Source organism: Triturus cristatus, chromosome 2_2, assembly GCF_964204655.1.
Source record: "Triturus cristatus chromosome 2_2, aTriCri1.1, whole genome shotgun sequence".
In the NCBI taxonomy this organism is placed as follows: Eukaryota; Metazoa; Chordata; class Amphibia; order Caudata; family Salamandridae; genus Triturus; species Triturus cristatus.
In genome coordinates, this window is record NC_140582.1 from 855,408,337 (window position 1) to 855,428,013 (window position 19,677).

General features: G+C 47.1%; 1 protein-coding gene across 1 annotated transcript in view; it reads left to right on the forward strand.

Annotated features, from left to right (window-relative positions):
* Positions 1–19,677, forward strand: part of PDS5A (PDS5 cohesin associated factor A) — a 1,513,477-nt gene that overhangs the window by 934,469 nt on the left and 559,331 nt on the right. Inside the window, exon 24 of the mRNA XM_085642237.1 lies at positions 11,974–12,097. Within this exon, the coding sequence (XP_085498363.1) occupies positions 11,974–12,097 (124 nt within the window). The remainder of the gene's footprint in view (positions 1–11,973; positions 12,098–19,677) is intronic.

Here is a 19,677-nt window from a genome sequence, read left to right on the forward strand (position 1 = left end):
TCCTATAAAAAATGTTTTCACCACAGTATTACAAAAATTTCTTCATACCTGGTGAAATATGTGAAAAGTTTGAACAGTTAACTTATTAACCATTTCAGTGTTGTGTTAGAAGAAAAGCCTGAAATCTTCCAGCCTTTCATTTCACATACTTTTTGCACAGCACAATTGTCACAAAGTTCACTTTACAAAATCCTTTAACTTCAGTCACAGAAAGAAACGTAAATGTAGGAAGACAAATTGATTTTTATTTATTTATATTATTTATTTAAAAGATTTATAAAGCGCGCAGCTACCCAACAGGGTTTCCCGATGCTGAAAGCAGAAACAGACGAGAGTGGAGCTCATTTGGCTTAGGCCTTACTAAACAGAAAGGTCTTTAGCTTTTTTCGGAAAGCGAGGAGAGATCGACAATTTCTAAGATCTGGCTGAAGGGAATGCCATACTTTTGACCTCTGTCTCTGTGACAAAATAACAAGAGTTGGGGGAGAGGAGTTGGACTAACGGCTAGGGCTTTTGACCTCTAATCTGAGGAGCTAGTTTTGAGTCTCTGCAATGACGCTGAACATCCTGTGATTCTGGGCAAATCACTTAATATCCCCGTGCCTAACAAAAAAAATGAATGTGTCCTCATGTAATGCAACTGGTGCTATGTAAAGCACTGTGATGCCCAAATTGGGTCAAGTTGGCGCTATATAAAACTGTGTAAAATAAAGAGTTAAAGGCATCTTTTTTGCTCATCCACTTTGTGAGCAATCAGAACATCTGTTGTCAGCTCGCCAGAACGGGCGAGTAGGCCCTAAAAATGTCTAGTCCTGATTAAATCTTACTCGCCATAGCAACTGGGCAAGTGGAGTTTTTGAGCCCTGCATGTGCTGCGATAATCAGTAGAGAGAAGCAGATGAAAGTGATTACAAGCACCAAGAGAGTGAATAGTAGATATAGTTCTACCATGTTGCTAAAACCGTGTATATATGCAGGCATATAAACAAGGCAGTAATCCAGCGTACTCCTACTATGCAAACCCTACTCTGCGTATACCTAGAATGTGTGTAGATGCAATGTGGAAGGAAGAAAATACCCATTGCAGTCCATTTGTGTGAGGGAAGCTTGCTCTGCCTCTTTTCATACTGCTCTGTGTTTTCTATGAGATCAACTAGTACATGTTCTTCTTTCGGATGCTTGAGAAAACCCTTTCACTATCAAAATACAAAATGATTGGCATTGTAAATGCTTATATCTGAAAGAGATACGTTGATGATCGATTCCTTACCTTAGAATTACCCCCAGGTGTCAGACTGGATCCTGAAAGTTTTGGTCAGCAGTACCCCTGCGCGTCGGTAGGCGTCGTCGTGCGGCTCCGCGTACGTCACTGGCGTTGTAGTCGCTGAGATGACGTCGCTGGAGATACTTAGACTCGCCCACGCGCGCTGACGTCAGTTCTTTCTTTTTCTGCGCCAGCAAGCGCAGATCCGGAGAGAGCGGTACCCCCAGTCAATTTTTGACTGAGCTTTTTGGAACTTTTGTCTCTGATCTTTTGAGTCTGACTCCTGGTGTATAGGGACGCCTCGTTTTAAGTCTTGCGAGGCTTGTCCCCGCATGCTGTCGGTAACTGACCCACACCGCGAGTGTCTCTACTGCTTGGGGCGCAATCACGCCCCCTCGTCGTTCCCTGACTGCCGGGCCATGGCTCTGAAAACTTTGCGGGAGCGGTCCTGAAAGTTACTCGAGGCCCGGCAGTCGGCTCCGTGCCGTTCAAGGTCCCGGTCCTGTGGGCGGTCGAGGGACCAGTCGCGGAGCCGCCACCATCATTCGACGAAGTCTTCGCACTCTGGGTCAGGTAAGACGAAGCACAAGAAGTCGAAGAAGCGGCGTTGCTCTTCACCTAGCCTGTCGCGCGACATGGCTGAGGTTGTGGGTGGTGCCACACCCGCGGCACTGAAGGAGCCGCAGCAGTTGCCGACGGCCTACCCGCCTTTCCCGGGTCTATCGGCAACTCCGGCCCAGGTACGGGAATTCCAGTCTGCTTTCGCCCGCCTTTTTTGGCCTGTCTGGCCCCATGGACCCGACCGGGGGTCCTTGCCTTACTTCGCCGCCGGCTCCAGCCCCAACGTCGTTGACGGCGCCAGCCTCGGTGCCCCGTGACCCCGTGGATCCATGCCTGGCCTCATAAGACCTCCACTGACATCGAAGCCTCCGACGCCAGCCGGCCGCCCAGACGACGCCGTCCCCGGCTTCCACCCTGACGTGGACACGGTGCCGGAAGGGTGTCGACCGATTCCGACACCGATGGGGAATTTCTATCCCTTTCTCCACCCACCTCCTTTCCCACCTGCTCTGCAGGTTAAGGAGGACGGGAAGGTCTGGGATTGGTCTGAGGACCCTCTTGCAGCCCAGTGCGAGTTAGAGCCGGACTGGGAAGAGGATTTGGAGGACGCAGGAGGACTGAATTTTTCTCCAGAACCTGGTGCTCTGTCTCCTTCTACCATGGCTACAGAGGAGGGTGGTACTTATTCAGAGTTGTTGCGTAGGGCAGCCGAGGCTCTCCCACCTCGAGCTCCCTACAATGGCCGTCAGGACTAACTTCCTGACAGAAGTGCTTCGGCCAGAGTCTTCCTCTGCGGAGCCGCTGCCGCCCTTCAATGCCGCACTTTCGGATGTTCTTTTAGGCACCTGGTCCAGGCCCAACACAGGGGCTCCTGTGGATAGGAACGTGGCCCAATGCCATCGCCTGGCCCCGGGCGACCACATTTTCCTTTCCCAACACCCTACCCCTGACAGCTTGATTGTCCAAGCCTCTGCGTCCTCCAGCGCATTCCCATCCGCACCTCCGGACAGGGAATCCAAGAATCTGGAGAAATTTGGAAAGAAGATTTTCTCTTCCGCCAGTTCAGGGCTGCGGTCTGTGAACACCGCATGCCACTTGGATCGTTATTCCCACTCTTTGTGGGATACGGTGGCACTGGTGCTGCCTCAGTGTCCGGAGGAGGCCCGGACAGTGCTCTCTCAAGCAATCGCAGAAGGGAGAGACGCAGCCAAGTTCACAAGTCGCTGTGGCCTTGACACCGCCGACTCGCTGGGCAGAGCGATTTCCACGACAGTGGCACTACTCCGCCACGCCTGGCTGAGGATGACTGGCTTTTCAGGGGATGTCCAGAACACTCTGACGGACATGCCTTTTGATGGCACACGCCTTTTTGGCAACAAGGCAGACAGTGCGTTGGAGCTTTTTAAGGACTAGCGGGCTATGACCAAGTCCTTGGGCCTTTCTGCCTTGCGCACTCCTTCGGCTTTTCGCTCCTTTCGTGGCCAAGGAAGGGGCTCCCAATCAGGTTTGTTTCAAAGCCACAGGCCTGCGCAGCAACAGTCTCAGCGCAGCCACTGACATGGGACCCGCTGAGGTGGGTCAAGGGGCCAGCGGGCGGGTCAGTCCACCACCTCCACTGCCACCACTGCCTCCCAACCTTCCTAGTCCCGGTGTTTCAGGCCCACCAAACGCCAGTGGGCGGCAGGATTTGCCATCACCTCCCCCACTGGTGCACCATCACTTCGGACAGGTGGGTTTTACAGATAGTCCGAGGGGCTACTCCCTCCCCTTCAAGTCTTTCCCTCCAGCCATGCCACCTCCGTACCACCGCATGTCGGAGGATCACTTGGCACTTCTCCAGGAGGAAGTTGCGGCCCTCTTGGCCAAGGGGGCCATCGAGCGCATGCCAACGCCAGAGGTAGGTCGTGATTGTTACTCCCACTACTACTTGGTTCCAAAGAAGGACAAGGGCTTGCGTCCTATCTTAGACCTTCGGAACATCAATCGCTTCCTCCGGAAGCAGAAGTTCAAGATTCTCACACTTGCTAGGTCTTGTCTGCTCTAGACCCGCAATACCGGATGGTAGCGTTGGACTTGCAGGACGCTTGTTTTCATATCCCCATCCTGCCGACCCACCGACGTTACCTGTGGTTCACGGTAGGCCATGAGCACTTTAAGTAAACCCTGCTCCCTTTCAGCCTTACCAGCACCCCTCGGGTGTTCACGAAAGTAATGGCGGTGGTCGCAGCTCATCTGCGCAGATCAGGGTTTCAGTCCTACCCTATCCCGACGACTGGCTGTTGAAGGCGGGCTCGCCCCAGGCTGTCGTCTCCCACCTCCAGACTATGGTGGACCTCCTGCACTTGCTGGGGTTCTCCATCAATGTTCCAAAGTCGCACCTGATTCCCTCTCAGAAGCTCCTCTTTATTAGATTGGTTCTGGACACGGAGCAGTTTCGGGTTTATCCTCCCGAACAGAGAGTCCGGGACATTCGGGCTATGATTCCGATCTTTCGGCCCTTGTTGTGTGTTTCGGTCAGGATGACCTTGAGGCTGCTGGGCATCATGGCCTCCTGCTTCCTGCTGACCAATCATGCCAGGTGGCATATGTGAGCTCTGCAGTGGGACCTGAAGTTTCAGTGGGCGCAGTGTCACGGGGACCTGTCCAAGTACGTCCAGATCTCTTAGGGCACTGCACAGCAGTTGCAGTGGTGGCTGATGAACCAGCATTGGGTCAGCCGCAGATCACTCTCCCTTCCCCAACCAGAGCACACGGTGGTGACGGATGTGTCCCTCCTGTGATAGGAGGGGCCACATGGGAGAGGTGGAGATCAGAGGCCTCTGGTCTCTGGCGGAGTTCAGGCTCCATATCAACCTTCTGGAGCTCCTACTTGCACTGAAGGCATTCCTTCCCTCTGTCAAGGGGAGAGTAGTGCAGGTGTTCACAGGCAACACCACCGTCATGTGGTACTGCAACAAGCAAGGCGAGTGGGGTCGTGGACCCTATGTCAGGAGGCTCTGCGTATCTGGACTTGGCTGGAACATCAAGGCATTTCCTTGGTGGTTCAACACTTGGCAGGTTCTTTGAATGCCAGGGTGGTAAAACTCAGCTGCAGGTGCATGATGGATCAGGAATGGTTTCTTCACTCGGAGGTGGTGCAAGGTCTCTTTCAACAGTGGGGAGAGCCTTGGTTAGATCTATTCGCCACCGAAGAGAACGCGCAATGTCAGCAGTTCTGCGCGTTGGAATTTCCGAGGCGGCACTCGCTCGGTGACGCTTTTCGTCACGAATGGAGTTGCGGTCTATTGTAAGCCTTTCCGCCTATACCACTTCTACCCAAAGTGCTGAAGATCAGGCGTGACCAGGCCCAAGTCATTCTTGTGGCCCCGAACTGGGCTCGAAGAGTTTGGTATCCCGAGCTACTCAGTATGAGCGTGGATCCCCCGATCTGACTGTCTCTGCGGGAGGATCTTCTGTCGCAGCAGCATGGGACGGTCCTCCACCTGAACCTGTCCAGCCTCCACCTCTGAGTGGAGATTGAGCGGCGACAGTTGATTCCATTTGACTTGCTTCCTGAAGTCTGTGATTTCATTCTGGCAGCCAGGCGTCCCTCCACTAAATCGGTATACGCCTGCAGGTGGGACAAATTTGTGTGGCATGGTGCACAGCAAACGATGTGAACCCTCTTTCTGCCCATCTTTCAGAAGTCCTTTTGTTCCTTCTTTCTTTGGCCTGGTAGGGCTCTGGGCACTATTAAGGGCTATCTTTCTGCAATTTCGGCCTTTCTCAGGCTTCCTGATCAGCCCTCTCTTTTCAAGTCCCCTGTCGTAAATAAATTTCTCAAAGGCATTACTCACCTTTTCCCTCATATTCCGTTTGTGATGCCACAGTGGGACTTTAATCTGGTTCTTACTTATTTGATGTGCTTTCCTTTTGAGCTGCTTCACAACTGTCCTCTTCGTTTGCTAACTTTGAAGACTGCTTACCTGGTTGCCATCACCTCCGCTAGGCGCGTGAGTGAGCTCCAGGCTCTTTCCTCTAAACTTCCTTTCTGTCGGTTCATCCGGACAAGGTTGTGCTCCACACTCGTCCTTCCTTCTTGCCAAAGGTCGTTACTCCCTTCCACATAGGGCAAACGTATCACCTTGCCCATTTTCTTTCCGCCTCCGCACCCTTCCAGAGAGGAAGAGAGGCTCCACCATCTGGACCCAAAACGTGCGCTCTCCTTTTACCTGAATCACACACAACAGTTCCGGGTGGATGACCAGCTCTTTGTTGGCTACGTAGATGCCATGAAAGGCCGGGCTGTGCACAAGAGGACTATGTCCCGCTGGTTTATCTTGTGTATCAAAGCCTGTTATTCTGTGGCTAACAAGGAACCTCAGGTGGATTTGCGCACCCATCCTCCCAGGGCGACAGCAGCTACTACTGCTTTGGGACATGGTGTTCCCCTGCAAGAAATCTGTCAGGCAGCCGCGTGGGCCTCGCTGCACACTTTTACTAAGTCTTATTGCCTTGACAGTCTGGTCCAGAGAGACGGCTTCTTTGGCCATCCTGTTCTCTGTGACTTTCTGGTGTGATCTTGGTTCGCAGACCCACCACTGGAGTTAGTATTGCTGGGGTATCTAGTCTAAGGTAAGGAATCTGTCACTAACGTGTCTCTTTCAGATGAACAAGTTACTTACCTTTGGTAATGATACATCTGTAAGAGACATTAGTTAGTGATAGATTCCTTACCGCCCCACCCTTCCTTCCCGTTCTGCGAACTGATTTCTAGGGTTAAGGTCATCCCTTGCAGGGCCCTAGTTTCAATGCACCAGTGATCAGTATCTTGCATGGCTCTGCGTTCCTGGCTCAGAAAGTCGTGTACAGAACTGACGTGAACGTGCGTGGGCGCGTCTAAGTAGCTCCAGCGACGTCTTCTCGGCGACTACGACGCCAGCGACGTGCGCGGAGCCGCACAATGACGCCTACCGACGCGCAGGGGTACTGCTGACGAAAACTTCCGGATCCAGTCTGACGCCTGGGGGTAATTCTAAGGTAAGGAATCTATCACTAACTAATGTCCCTTACAGATATATAGTTACCGAAGGTAAGCAACGTGTTCATTTGTGAAACTAGATGATTGTTGTATAGTTGTCCTTTGGTTCTGATAAACATTTGTGATGTTTTCAAGAATTTTGTCCATCTGGCAATCTTGAGTGGAAAGAGAAGATGTTTTCTTCTGGCAGCGTTGTTCAGTCTTCAACCTAGAGACCGGAGTTCTGATCTTCGCTTCTGCACTTAAGTAAAATATAGTGTGATTCTAGGCAAGTAACTGTATCTACTTCAAATTATAAATAAGTCTTGGAAAACTGTGGAATTTACGGTCCAGTACTATGTCAATTACGTATAGTTGGATTCTGCCATCTGATCACAATTGAACCTTACCCATCATACTGTTGTATGAACAGTGCCCCTTTGGAGAGTTACATAATTGGAGACAAATTCATTGTATAAAGATTTTTACTTCCGCTTTTGAGCTTGGTATATGCTCTAATGTAATTTTGATTATTCTGTAGTGACCGACATCTTAATGATTTTGTGTGAAATGTATTCATATACACTTTTAATTTCCGATCTCATTTCCTGGACATTAAGTCCTTTGTCTTAATGCCCTTTTTAAAGCTCTCCTCAGTAACTGTTATTTTGTTTCATTTTTGGGGAATGAGTGTTCCTCACTTTTGTTAACTGCTTCATATGGTTTGGTGATATGATGTTTACACCATTTAATCCTATTGGTCTCATAAGGGTCTCAACTCTGTTGTAGTCTGGACGGAAAAGTCTTTTGCATCATAAGACGTGTACCCCTTTCCTGAGTGCCAATCTACTGTTGTCTGGATCCCTAAAGTGATTTTTATTGTCATAAGCAAACATGAATCATGCGTGTGAGCAATCACATAGCCCTTTCTAGCAAAGTACAGTCTTCATCCAGGAATGACGCCCAAAGAGCTACCCTCATAGTGGTGGAGGTCTACTGTCTTCACCGAGTTAAGTAGCAGGAACGCGGTGGTGGCAGCATAATATGTAGTGATCAATAGGAGTGAACTGTTCCTTTTAGGTCTCGCCTAGCAGCGAGACTTATTGTAAGGGCTTCAAAAAGCTCACCACACATACGCTTGTGCATGTGTGGCCTATTGCTTGCGGTTACGCGCACGGCGCCATATGTTTTGAATTATCTTGACCAGACACGGGTGCGATAATTCAAAACATATGGCCTGGTGCTCGCTCTCGCGCAGGACGCTCCATTCCTTGAATTCCTTGTTTCTCTGGCACTCCGAATTCAGTTTCTTACTTGAAGTGTTCTCTTGAAATATCATTGCATGACGTGACTGTGCCGTTTTCTGTAAAGCACCAATGTCTCGCGTCACTGTGCCCACCTTTTTAAGCGTGTCATATTGCACATTGTTCTCAAATATAACTATAATCTGTGTGTTAATACTGGACTTTCTATCCTGACTGCTACACTCTTTTTGAAATATATTTGCTTTTGCTAAGAAGAGGTTTCCCTGCAGAATTCTTTATTTCTGAAACAGTATTCTTTTATTTTTTATTTTCGTACTGTAAGGTAGACGGGCTATGGTTTAACTGTTGACAACATTACCTCTCTGGTGAGCTGTCTTTTTTCATTGAGTTTACTGTATTTAATCAAGATATTTTTTTACTGAAGTACTTCAACTATTTCCACCACTCTGCCTTTCATATGTTTGTGTTGGCTCCCAATAGCAGTCATTGGCCCTTCGTCTCATGATCAATGGGAAGGATTAAACAAGCATTGACATAGCCAATAGGTCTCGCCTTTGGGGTCTTATAAGTATTTAGTTATGCAGCACAATATCCTTGGTGTAACAACATCAACTGTTGCATGGCTAAATACTTATAAGGTCCCAAAGGCGAGACCTATTGGCTATGCCAATGCTTGTTTATTCTGTCACTGAACTGAGGCCTACAGGTTCACTCACTATTTTTAAAGTTCCTCTCCTGTGTGCCTAATTTACTCTTGGCCTACATCAATTGGATGTTGAATGCTAAGCAGCACAGGAATAGTGACTGCACTGGATGTGTGAGAGCGCCTGGGGAGAGTATAGTTCAGGAATAGAGCAGTGCTGCGCAAGTGCAAGCATAGTTTGTGCATGCACTGAGTGTATGTATACCTAAAAGGAATACATTTCATGAGAAATGTAGTGCTGTGCAGTGTGTGCGCAATGGAAGCATGTGCTGGGTGTGTGAGCGCTTGCAAGAAGTACAACACACAAAAAGTGAAGTGTTGTGCAGCTCGTGCATAGTGTGTGTGTGTGTTGGCAGTTTTGTGTGTTTGTGAATAGCACACCATGTCACAACCCACAAATGGTACTTTTCTGTTCATGGGGATTGTGTGCTTAATGTAGATGCACCTGGGTTGGTGTCAGTACTAGACAGTATGTGTGCTGTATATGTACACAGAGTGAAAAGTGTGCCTGCATTGGTGTGTTACATGGAGGATTCTGGGTTCCATTTTGGGAAGCATAGGCCTGCCTGGTGAAGACAGGAATCTCCCCCCGCTCTCCAACAGATTTGTGTATTGCTGCATTCCTGTGAGCTGGGTGGGACACACTGGAGGAAGGGAGAGAGAGACTCCCCCTGTACACTTCAACAGGGTGTTATGGGATTGTGATAGATCACAAGGAAGGAGCCTGGACACATCTCAGGAAAGAAATTAGGCTAATAAGGGAATCATAAAAAGTGAGGCTGGGAGCCCAGGATTTACATTTAGATGCACATAAAGCTGTGGCTGGCATCCAGGTGTGAGGTCTAGTCACTCCCATGGCCTGTGTTGTGGGACTATCCGCTTGACATTCTCTCCTGCTGTGACTGACATCCTTTCAAGAGGAAGAGGGTGAAGTATTTGCATCAAAAGAAGCAAAACCCCAACATAAAACTTCAAAAACCCAGACCCTAAATCACATTTGATGTCTGGAAATGGACTATAAGAAGGGGCGGTTGAAACCTCAAAAGGTATCATCTGCCAACCAGACAGTCTGTGTGAGAAGGGAAGCTCTGCAAGACTTCTGACTGTGACGAGGAAGGTCCAGTAGGGAGCTTTAGCAAGAGGACTCCCAGTGTGAGGAGGCAGCTGTGCATTGGTGGGCAGTTGCCTGTGGGCAGGAGTGAATGTTTGACCTCCGTATGCCAGGAGATAACCGTTGTGAACTAAGCTGTGTATCAAGTGGCATGTGGGGAGCACCAAGCCTGTACTGCCTTGTTGCGGTGACCTCATATGCCAGTTGGGGGTACTGTAGAAGTGACAAACACTTGGGGTGTGCAGTTCCTAAGGATGGAGGGGGAAAGGATGGGTTTTCTAATAAGTGCCCTCACACACCCTGAAGGATGTCATGCTTTAACATTGGGCCTGCTCCTCGTCAGGCCGGCGCTGCAATGCCCGACGGGCACCCACGAAGGGGCTCTTTGGCGGAGATCTGTTTATTGATGAAGCTGTAGGGTGAGTGCGGGTGTGTGGGCTAGGTAGTGCAATGAGTGTGAAGGTTAAAATAGGTCTAGGGGAGTCTAAACTAATGTATTTATTTCCAAGGGGCACTAGTCTAACTAAAAATAGTGAACCCCAGCTGGATGTAATTATCCTATAGGGCTAGTGTGATGCATAGTGTTGACATGTTTCATGCCTAATTAGCCCCTAACTGGTCTGGAGGCACTTAATCAGGACCAAAAGGGTGATTCAAAGGTTCTTTAGCACTACCGCAAACCTGGTCCAGTGATTCCTAACTAGTAACCAGATGCAGTTGAACCACCCGGGTCATTTGATCCCAGGGAGGAAGACCCCCAGAGATTAGGCTTGTGCAGACGGGGATAGCAGAGCACTTCATTGTTCTGATGGTGAGGAGGCAGCGCAACTAGCATCTGTCCTACCCTGGCTCCGGGCCCCGTCAGCACAAGTCCTAATCTCTCAGGGTCTTCCTCCTCGGTATCAAATGACCTGGGGTGCTCCACAGTGCAGCTCTTCTAACGAGAGCTATTGTGTTTCCAATAAATTTGAAGTGGTTGTACCCAACCTTTCAAAGTTGACTGTTTTGTCCCTCTTTGAGTTTAATGACTGAAAGTTGACAGTCGCATCTTAGCTCGGCATAGAGGAGCAATACCTCTCACTTCATTCTACTGTTTATCCTTCTACCTCCAGTGAAGTGCTTGCTTTGCAGGGCCCTAGCTACTATAGTACACAAAGTGCACTGAACCAACTCACTTTTTAACTCTTCTGTTCATTACTTCATACATGCATTGTTTACTGAATGCAATCTTTTTTTAAAAAAATTAATGAAACTGGCACAACCACAGTCCTATACAATACCGAACGATCAGTACCACAAAACAAGCATTGGCATAGCCAATAGGTCTCACCTTTGGGACCTTATAAGTGTTTAGCCATGCAACACTTGCATAACTAAATACTTATAAGGTCCCAAAAGCGAGACCTATTGGCTATGCCAAGCGGCCGTGAAAGTATTCGCGGTAAAGCACACGCCCGCGCACATGCACTGTAGCTCTAGGCTGGCCTGGTAGCACTTTTTGGAGCCCTCTCAATAAGTCTCACCAGTCCAGCGCATGCGCTGGGTCAGGCGAGACCTAAAAACCCTACTGCTTAATACCATTCCCGCAATCGCCAGTGCCGGTTCCGCTGCCAGTACTTACACAAATAGCTCCAATACTCCACTAACAGTGCCACCACTAGTAGTACTACAAAGCATTGCAAACCCAGTAGGTCTGACTTTAATGGGCTTTCACATGGAACCATTGTTTATGCAAGCCTGTGTTTGCATACAGTCTCATTAAACCCAGGCCATTTGACTTTGCTAATGTTTGATTTGGTGCTGTAGTAGACCTTCTCTTCGTTTCCGTGCTGCTTGTATGCTTGAATTGATGCTGAGAGAAAGGAAATATCGTGTGCATGCTGTTTCTTGAGGATGACCGCGTTGTCACTGCTAAAGATATTTCGGTGCCACTTGTGTGCTTTAAGCAACATTTCGCCTTTACGTCAGTCTCTGTGATTTGTTCATTGATTTATTCTGTAACAATTGCGAGGCTTATTAATACACAAAGTAGCCTTGCCTCCATTAAACCACAATTTTGTTTATTTTCAGTAAATCTGAGATGTCTCGTCTGCGGCTTGCTGCTGGAGGTGCAATCATGAAACTTGCTCAGGAACCTTGCTATCATGAAATTATCACACCAGAGCAGTTCCAGCTATGTGCACTGGTTATAAATGTAAGTGGATGGAATATGTGGTATAATAATATTACTGATTAAATATATATTTCTGATGGATACATCTGCCTTGTGGATTCCTCACCTTATGAATCAAGCCCATGCACAGCATTCCGCAGAAACTTTTCTCCTTAGCTCTCCCATGTCGACCAGGACGTTCCAATGGTATGGCTCCACATGCGACTCCATGTGGTGTCATCAAAAGCCATAAGAAGGCCTAGTCGATGTGCTGACCTCAGTTACCTTTTTTCCACGCTGTCGACGCGTAACGTTTTTTCCCAGGGCTCTCCATTTCTGGGAGTTTCTGTTACATGTCGTGATGTCTTCGTAGCAACGACGTTGGCTACTCACAGGAAATCTGGTTTCAAGATATCCAGGGAATGTGGGAGGTCAAATGTCTGTTATTGACCCCCATGAAGAATGTGGTGTCTTTCGTCGACCACAACGTCGCACAGTGTTAATCTTGCACGCACACGAATCCCAAAGCACTGAAGGAGAGGGAGGCCAAATTGTTCATGTCAAAAGCCAAGAAACAAAAAAGTAGTCGAAGATGATCAAGTTCCCTCTCCAAGTTGCCAATTCCACATACTTCGAGGCCGTAGAAGTAACACAAAAAAAGCAATGTCATGGGTCTCAGCGTTGTTCCTCGAAGGATGCGGCTTTGAAGTTGGTGTCCCTGGTTACCAGGCGTTATCAGAAGGATGAAATCTCTCCATCTCCTGAGGTAACTCTGTCTCCGAGAGCGGTGACTCCATTTCCAAGAGCGGTGACTCCACTGAATCAAAGAGAAGCGATGCCTCCACAGTTGCCGAAGCGGACCACCGCAGCTCTGGCTCTAGGGCAGAGGTCTTCAAACTTTTTTACTCTGAGCCCCCCCCAAGCAAAATATTTTGAGGTCAGGCCCCCCCTCCAAAACTTTATGACAAGGATTGGAGGAGCGGGAGGGACATGGCTGCGTGCAGGGAGCGGGGCTTATGAGATGATTTCAGGAATACTTTTTCTATAGCTTAAGAACTGCACCAAATATGAGACTTATAAAACAGCAAATGCCTGAGTAGCAGGCTATCTCCTTTGCCTTTTTTACCTCTTCCCCTCCATGATGGATCATCACCTCTGTCCTAATGCTTGAAAGGACAATAAGCTCTGATGCCCCTTTTTTAAAGGTAGACAGTCATAATTGTGATGCAGTGGGTCCCCCAAACCCCTGGGCCCCAGTCCTGCTGCATCTGCTCCTTTATGATAACCAGCAGTGGCCACTTACATACTTGGTAGCAGTACCAGCTTCACTAATGAATGTCCCTTTAAAAAACAACAAAAACACTTGTATTGTCCCCTTCTTTAGGGTATCTCTCTGAAGTAGCTGTCTATGGCCATTTGTTAACATAAAAATGAGTCTGCATAAAGTGCTCCCAATTCTGGGCCTTCTCTTTGACAATATCTATGAATCTCGCTCCTTTCCTCTGTCTCCTAGACCATTACTGTGAGGCCCCAAGGATCGAGAGGATTAGGGCTCTGCATCTGAATGCAACCCTGCTGGCCTTCTACCTGCTACCCCATGGACTCCGCTTTCACACAAAAAACTGCCCCTGAATAGTTAATACTGACTTTGAGATGCCTCTGCCTGAAATTGAAGTGTGGGTGGTAGTGCAGAAAGTTAAAAAGAAACCATGGACTTAATGAGTTTCTGCAGCAGCATTTTCCACATAATTATCAGTGGACTGCATTTGCTACATAATCTGCAGATTTCAACAACAAAAGCTTGATTCTAGCTCAAACGGAACAAAAGTTACTTAAAGCGTGACAAAGTGTTCTGGAGCAGTGCCAAGGCCCTTTGCAAAGATTGACTGGTAATCTTGTAGTTGCTTACTGCTGTATTTGGGTGCTACACTGGTACTAATGAGGTGAAATATTTCCCCTGACAGTGTTACCGTGAGTTAAAATGACAAAATAATGAAGTAATGCTAACTACAAAATGTGGTGCATTGTGCCGCATAATTTACCTTTTTCTTGCTGCATAATTTAGTCAAACCTTCCGCATAATGTTGTCCTCTTCTGCTGAATAATTCCAGTGGATCTGCTTAAAGCTTTATGGTGGCAAAGATCTATTCTTTTTAAGATGTAATGTAAAGGAGTTATCAGCTGGGATCTGGACTAGTTGGAGACACTTACAAAAATGTCTGCATTTGATACAGTTTGATTACTTATTATTAAAAAGTATGTTTTGTAAGAACTTGTTTTATCTCAATCACTGTATCATGTTGCAGCAGCCTAGCTTAGAGTATGTAAATACTGTTTTAAAATAATGACTTGCATATTCTCAGTGCTTTCTGCCACAGGCTGGGACCTCATAGCACTATAAACAGGGCCATTGGAATTATGCGGCAGGAGAAGACCAAATTATGCAGCATGGTTGACTAAATTCTGCAGCAAGCAAAGGCAAATAATGCTGCATATTTTGTGATAGCATTACTGCATTATTTTGCTATTTTTACACTTGTTAACATTGTCCTGGCCTTTATTGCCCCTCATAAGTACCACATTAACACCCACATATAGCAATAAGCAACAGAAAGGTGACCAGTCAACCTTTAGAAAGGGCCTTCCACTGTGAGGTAACATGTGTTGCTGCATTTTTCAATCTGCAAATTATACAGCAGACGATGGATTGTGTGGCAAATGCGGGAAAACCATAACTAAGCGCTGTGAGTGCAGGGTGAGTGTGAAAGTGAAGGGTGAGAATGAGGAGTGAGTTGTCTGAATGCAGGGCGAATTCCCAGACACTTGAAGTTAAAGAGCATGTTATTGAGGGGCATAGGGTTTCAGATAGAAGTTAAACTATTGCTACTATGGAATTAAATCAAGGAATCGAGGGTGAAGGAAATAAATAATGTGCTGATCCTGCAACAAACTTCTAGTCTTATGATTAGGGTTGCCAGCTTATTATTTTGATGTTGCAGACGGTACAAAAATAAACAGTCACCTAAAGCCCTATTTTCAGCACTTATCTGTGCGTACTTCGAAAAGCAAATATAAAGCACTTTTTTTTTTTTAAAGTTTTATTGATGATTCAGAGAGGACAAAAAAAAATAGTTAACAGACCATTTGCGTCTAATCACAACATATAGAACATGAGATACATCAAAGTTTCCGACTCTACATCAATAATTTGTCAACAGCAACAAAAAACATGAAAAACACAAAGAAAAAAAAAGAACAGCAATAAACAAAAAAATAAGAGTTAAATGTCATTGCTGTGCCCATATTCTAAGCGGATCCCATATTGCAGCCCCCATTTTTTTTTTTGCCATGCCTTTCAGTTTGTATAGTGCAAATTCCGTATTATATATGGAAATTAGTTTAGCCCTCCAGCTTATAAAGGTCGGGGGCTCCGGGTCCAGCCACTGAGATGTTATACATAACCTCAATACTGACATACAGATAAACTTAAAGCCTCTATAAGATGTTGATAATCTACCTGACACAGCACCAAATTCAATTCCAAACATAACCAGAGAGGCTGTAACAGATATAGGCATTCCCAAAATTTGCAGCAAGAACCGTTCTATATCCATAAGGAGGAGCTGAAGGGCAGGACACAAAAAAAACATATGAATCGAATCTGCTGCATAATATCCACATCTGGCACAGTTAGTCCCCCTCCCCACCTTCCATTTTGCTATCTTCCCCGGCGTATAATACAAGTTAAATGTGGCCATGTATGGTTGGCTTCTAAGACTACCAGAAAGCAAAATGGAGCTGGCAGTTCGCATTACCAGATGCAGGTCCAGGTTGTTTAGCACCATTTTCTCCTTCCATAATGCTTCCTGTCTATCCATATCATCAGGTTGTATTAACATAAATTCTGTATATATTTGCCCTATTTTACACTTCATTTTTATTAACTCCAAAATATGGATCTGCCTTTGCTGAAATTTCCCCCCCGCCATTGCGGCCTGTAGAAAACTCCTAACCTGCAAATACTTAAAGAAATCAGCCCTCCCAACACCAAATCGTTCTTGTAGAGTTAAGAAAGATAGAATCTCGCCCTGCTCTAATAGATCCGCTACTAGTCTAATATCATACTGTGCCCACCTGCGCATTATCGCATCCTGAAATACAGCGGGCGGTAATGCGGACGAATCCAAGGGTGTATATTTGATAATGGTTGGGATACCTAGTTGTTTACGCACCCTCTTCCAGACTGAATAGGCCGTCTGAATGATCTTAAACCTAGTTTTTTTGTAGTAACTTGGCTCCAACACTTTTAAAAGTAAACCTTGTGCAGATTCTCCCAAGCACCACTCATATATAGACTGAGAGAAAGCCGGATCAAGGACTGCCAACTTGCCCCAAACCAGGATCCCCATTAATTGGAGTAGCGAGGATAGATGATATAGATAGAAATTTGGGAGAGCAAAGCCACCTCGATCGACCGGCAGATAGAGCCACTTAATAGCCCTTCTAGAGCGACGATAACCCCAAAGGAATCATGAGCACATTCGTTCTATTCTAGAGTATACAAGCTTTGGGCAAAGCATTGGTATAGCCCGAAACAGGTATAGGAACTTTGGGAAGATGGGCATTTTTAAAACATTAACCCTTCCATATAAGGAGAGATGCAGCCGGTCTATTCGCTCCAAGATTTTATTTGAGAAGGCGAGTATAGGATCCACATTGATCGTCGGAATATTATAAATTTGGGATGAGATAATTATACCCAAATAGATTGCCTCCGTAACCACTTCCACGTGAACCTCCAATGGCAATCCGACCTCTGTATGGAGCACCTGAGTCTTCCCCAAATTTAATTTATAGCCGGACATTACTCCTAAATTCTCCGTTATGGCTTCGATTCTACGAATGGCTCTATTCATGTCTGATGACAAAACTGCCAAGTCATCGGCATATGCTAGAACTTTGGCTAAATATGTCTGCGTGGTTACCGGTACTATTTCCATGTCGGACTCTAAGCTTTCCAATAAGGGGGTCTATAAACAAGGCAAACAGGAGTGGAGAACAAGGGCACCCCTGCCGAGTGCCCCTGTTAACCAAAAAGCTTTGAGATTCTTCCCCCCCCCAGCCGAACTGTTGCCATCGGAGAAAGATACATCGACTGTATTGCCCGTATATACTCATTAGGGAATGATTTCCACCTCATTACTACCCACAGAAATTCCCAGGAAACCCTGTTAAATGCCTTCTCGGCATCCAACAGGGCAGCCCCAACCGGGACACCCCTAGCCTGAGCCCAATCAAACACAGAGATAAGTAGTCTGATATGATCGGTAGTTCCCCTCCCAGCGATAAAGCCATGTTGTTGTAATGAGACTAGAGGGCTAATGACTTCCCCCAATCTCCTTGCCAGACATTTCGAGTAGATTTTATTATCAGCGTTAATTAGGGAGATTGGTCGATATGAAGAGAGCTCATAAGGATCCTTTCCCTTCTTCTTAAAAACTACTATCACTGTTTGGGACCATGTGGCCGGGGTAACCCCGGCGAATGCTGCTTGAAATACTGTATTCATTATCCCCTCTAGAGACTTCCTAAATTTAATATAAAACTCTAAGGGGATCGAGTCTGATCCCATCGCTTTCCCTAAGGCTAGGGATGACATAGCAGCTTCGATTTCTTCCCAGTCACCTAAAGCCCTATTTTCAGCACTTATCTGTGCGTACTTCGAAAAGCAAATATAAAGCACTTTAAATGTGTTCTAGGGCTGCCTGAATGTTTTATGACTGAAAATAAAAGGAACAGACAGAAAGTCAAATTACAAATGAATACATACTTTTTTATTTAAAACCCTATTTAGTGTCAAAGGAAGGTCTTTGCAGGCTCTTTAAACATACATGGCTGGCATTTTTTCTATTAGCAACCCTTTTTTATGTTCCTTTTCATGAAATGCATTTTCACACTATAGCACTATATTTAAAATACAAATGTAAGGAGGAATAGGCAGAGTCGGGGCCCAGGGGGTACTGGAAAAAGAAAAAAAAAACAGTTTTCAAAGGTATGCAAATGGTCTTTGAAGACCTGTGAAAAACCCAGTGTGCTCCAGACACTGCCCAGCCCAGCCCCAAGCAGCACACCCACTGACCTCTGGCCCCAAGGCACTCTGAGGGCGTCAGAGTAAATGAAGACAGCCTGGAAATGCAGCAAATAAACATCGCTGCACTTCCAGGCGTCTTCATTTACATGTGCTTGCAGAGGCCTTTGCGCCCCCCTGGGAACCCATCCACACCCCCCCCCACGGGGGCGCGCCCCACAATTTGAAGACCTGTGCTCTAGGGTCTCCGGCGCCAGAGATAGAACCGAATGTTCTCCACTCTTCAGCGACTCAGAGCCTACTGTGCCGGATCTGGTTTATCCTGCCTTCCCAAATCCAGGTATGGATCCATCGTATTTCTTAAGTGGAATGTTAGGCTTGTTTGCTAAAGCGGCAAACCCACTGGTGCGCCTGTTGGCCCCATGGGTCCGCTGGCACATTCCTTGGGAGGCTTGCCGCGTCCTTTCTCTCAGGGGACTTTAATGCCGATGACTCCAGGGAGCCGGCCTCTCCTGACACCGAGATATTCGACGCCGGTACAATCTCTGGATGGGCGCGTGCCACTGGTTGTATCTTCCCCGGCTCCTCTGGTTCTGAACCGGCGTCGACTCGATTGGCATCTACTACTGTTCCAGTAGACCTCCCTTCAACGCCGATCCCGAAGTCACCGGCACCGCGTCTGGCACCACCGACGCCTGTTGCAAGAATGAGGTCTTGGAGAGAGGAGCAGAAATTTAATAGAGGAAGAATATTACGAGGAGTATGGAGAGGATGAGGAAGGGGAGATTGTTGATCCTGATCTTGATTTTGAAGGTCTTCAGGAGGCTAGTGGCTTGGATAACTCTCCTGAATGGAAGCTCTCATCTCTGTAAGGTCTCCCAACGCAGGAGGTTACCTCATCATGCCGTAAACAGGAAGGCAGCGAATCTGCTGGAATTGCTACTTCCCACAGCAGAATTAAAGTCTAACATCTTGCCTGAGGTGCTCCATTCTCCTCCTCCTATTTTGGAGTTTTTACTCCCTTATATCGAGGCTTTGACTGAGCCCATCTTTGATGTATGGCAGAAGCCTGTGACTGCTCCAGCGGTGTCCAGGTCTGTATCAAGGGAGGTACAAGGTGGCTCCGAGGGATCCTGCTTTCCTGTCCACTCATCCATCACCAGAAAGTTTGGTCATCCAGGCTTTGTGCACCTCAAAGCAGTCTGCAGGGTAATTTCCATCTACACCTGCATAGGGAATCGAAATGTGTGGAGCAGTCTGCAAAAAAAGTATTCTCGTCAGGCAGTATGGCTCTTAAATCAACAAATGCGATGTGCCTTGTGGGACGATACATTCCAGGGCATTTTTCGGAGGTGTTAACGGATGACCAGGCTGTGGCCTGTAAGGTCAAAGTCTGGACACGGCTGACTCGGTTGCCAGGGCGATGGCATCATCTCTGGCCACCAGGATACATGCTTGGTTACCTGGTTCAGAGTTCTCCCCTGATGTCCAAGCCAGCTTGATAGATCTGCCGTTCGATGGTTCTCGACTGTTT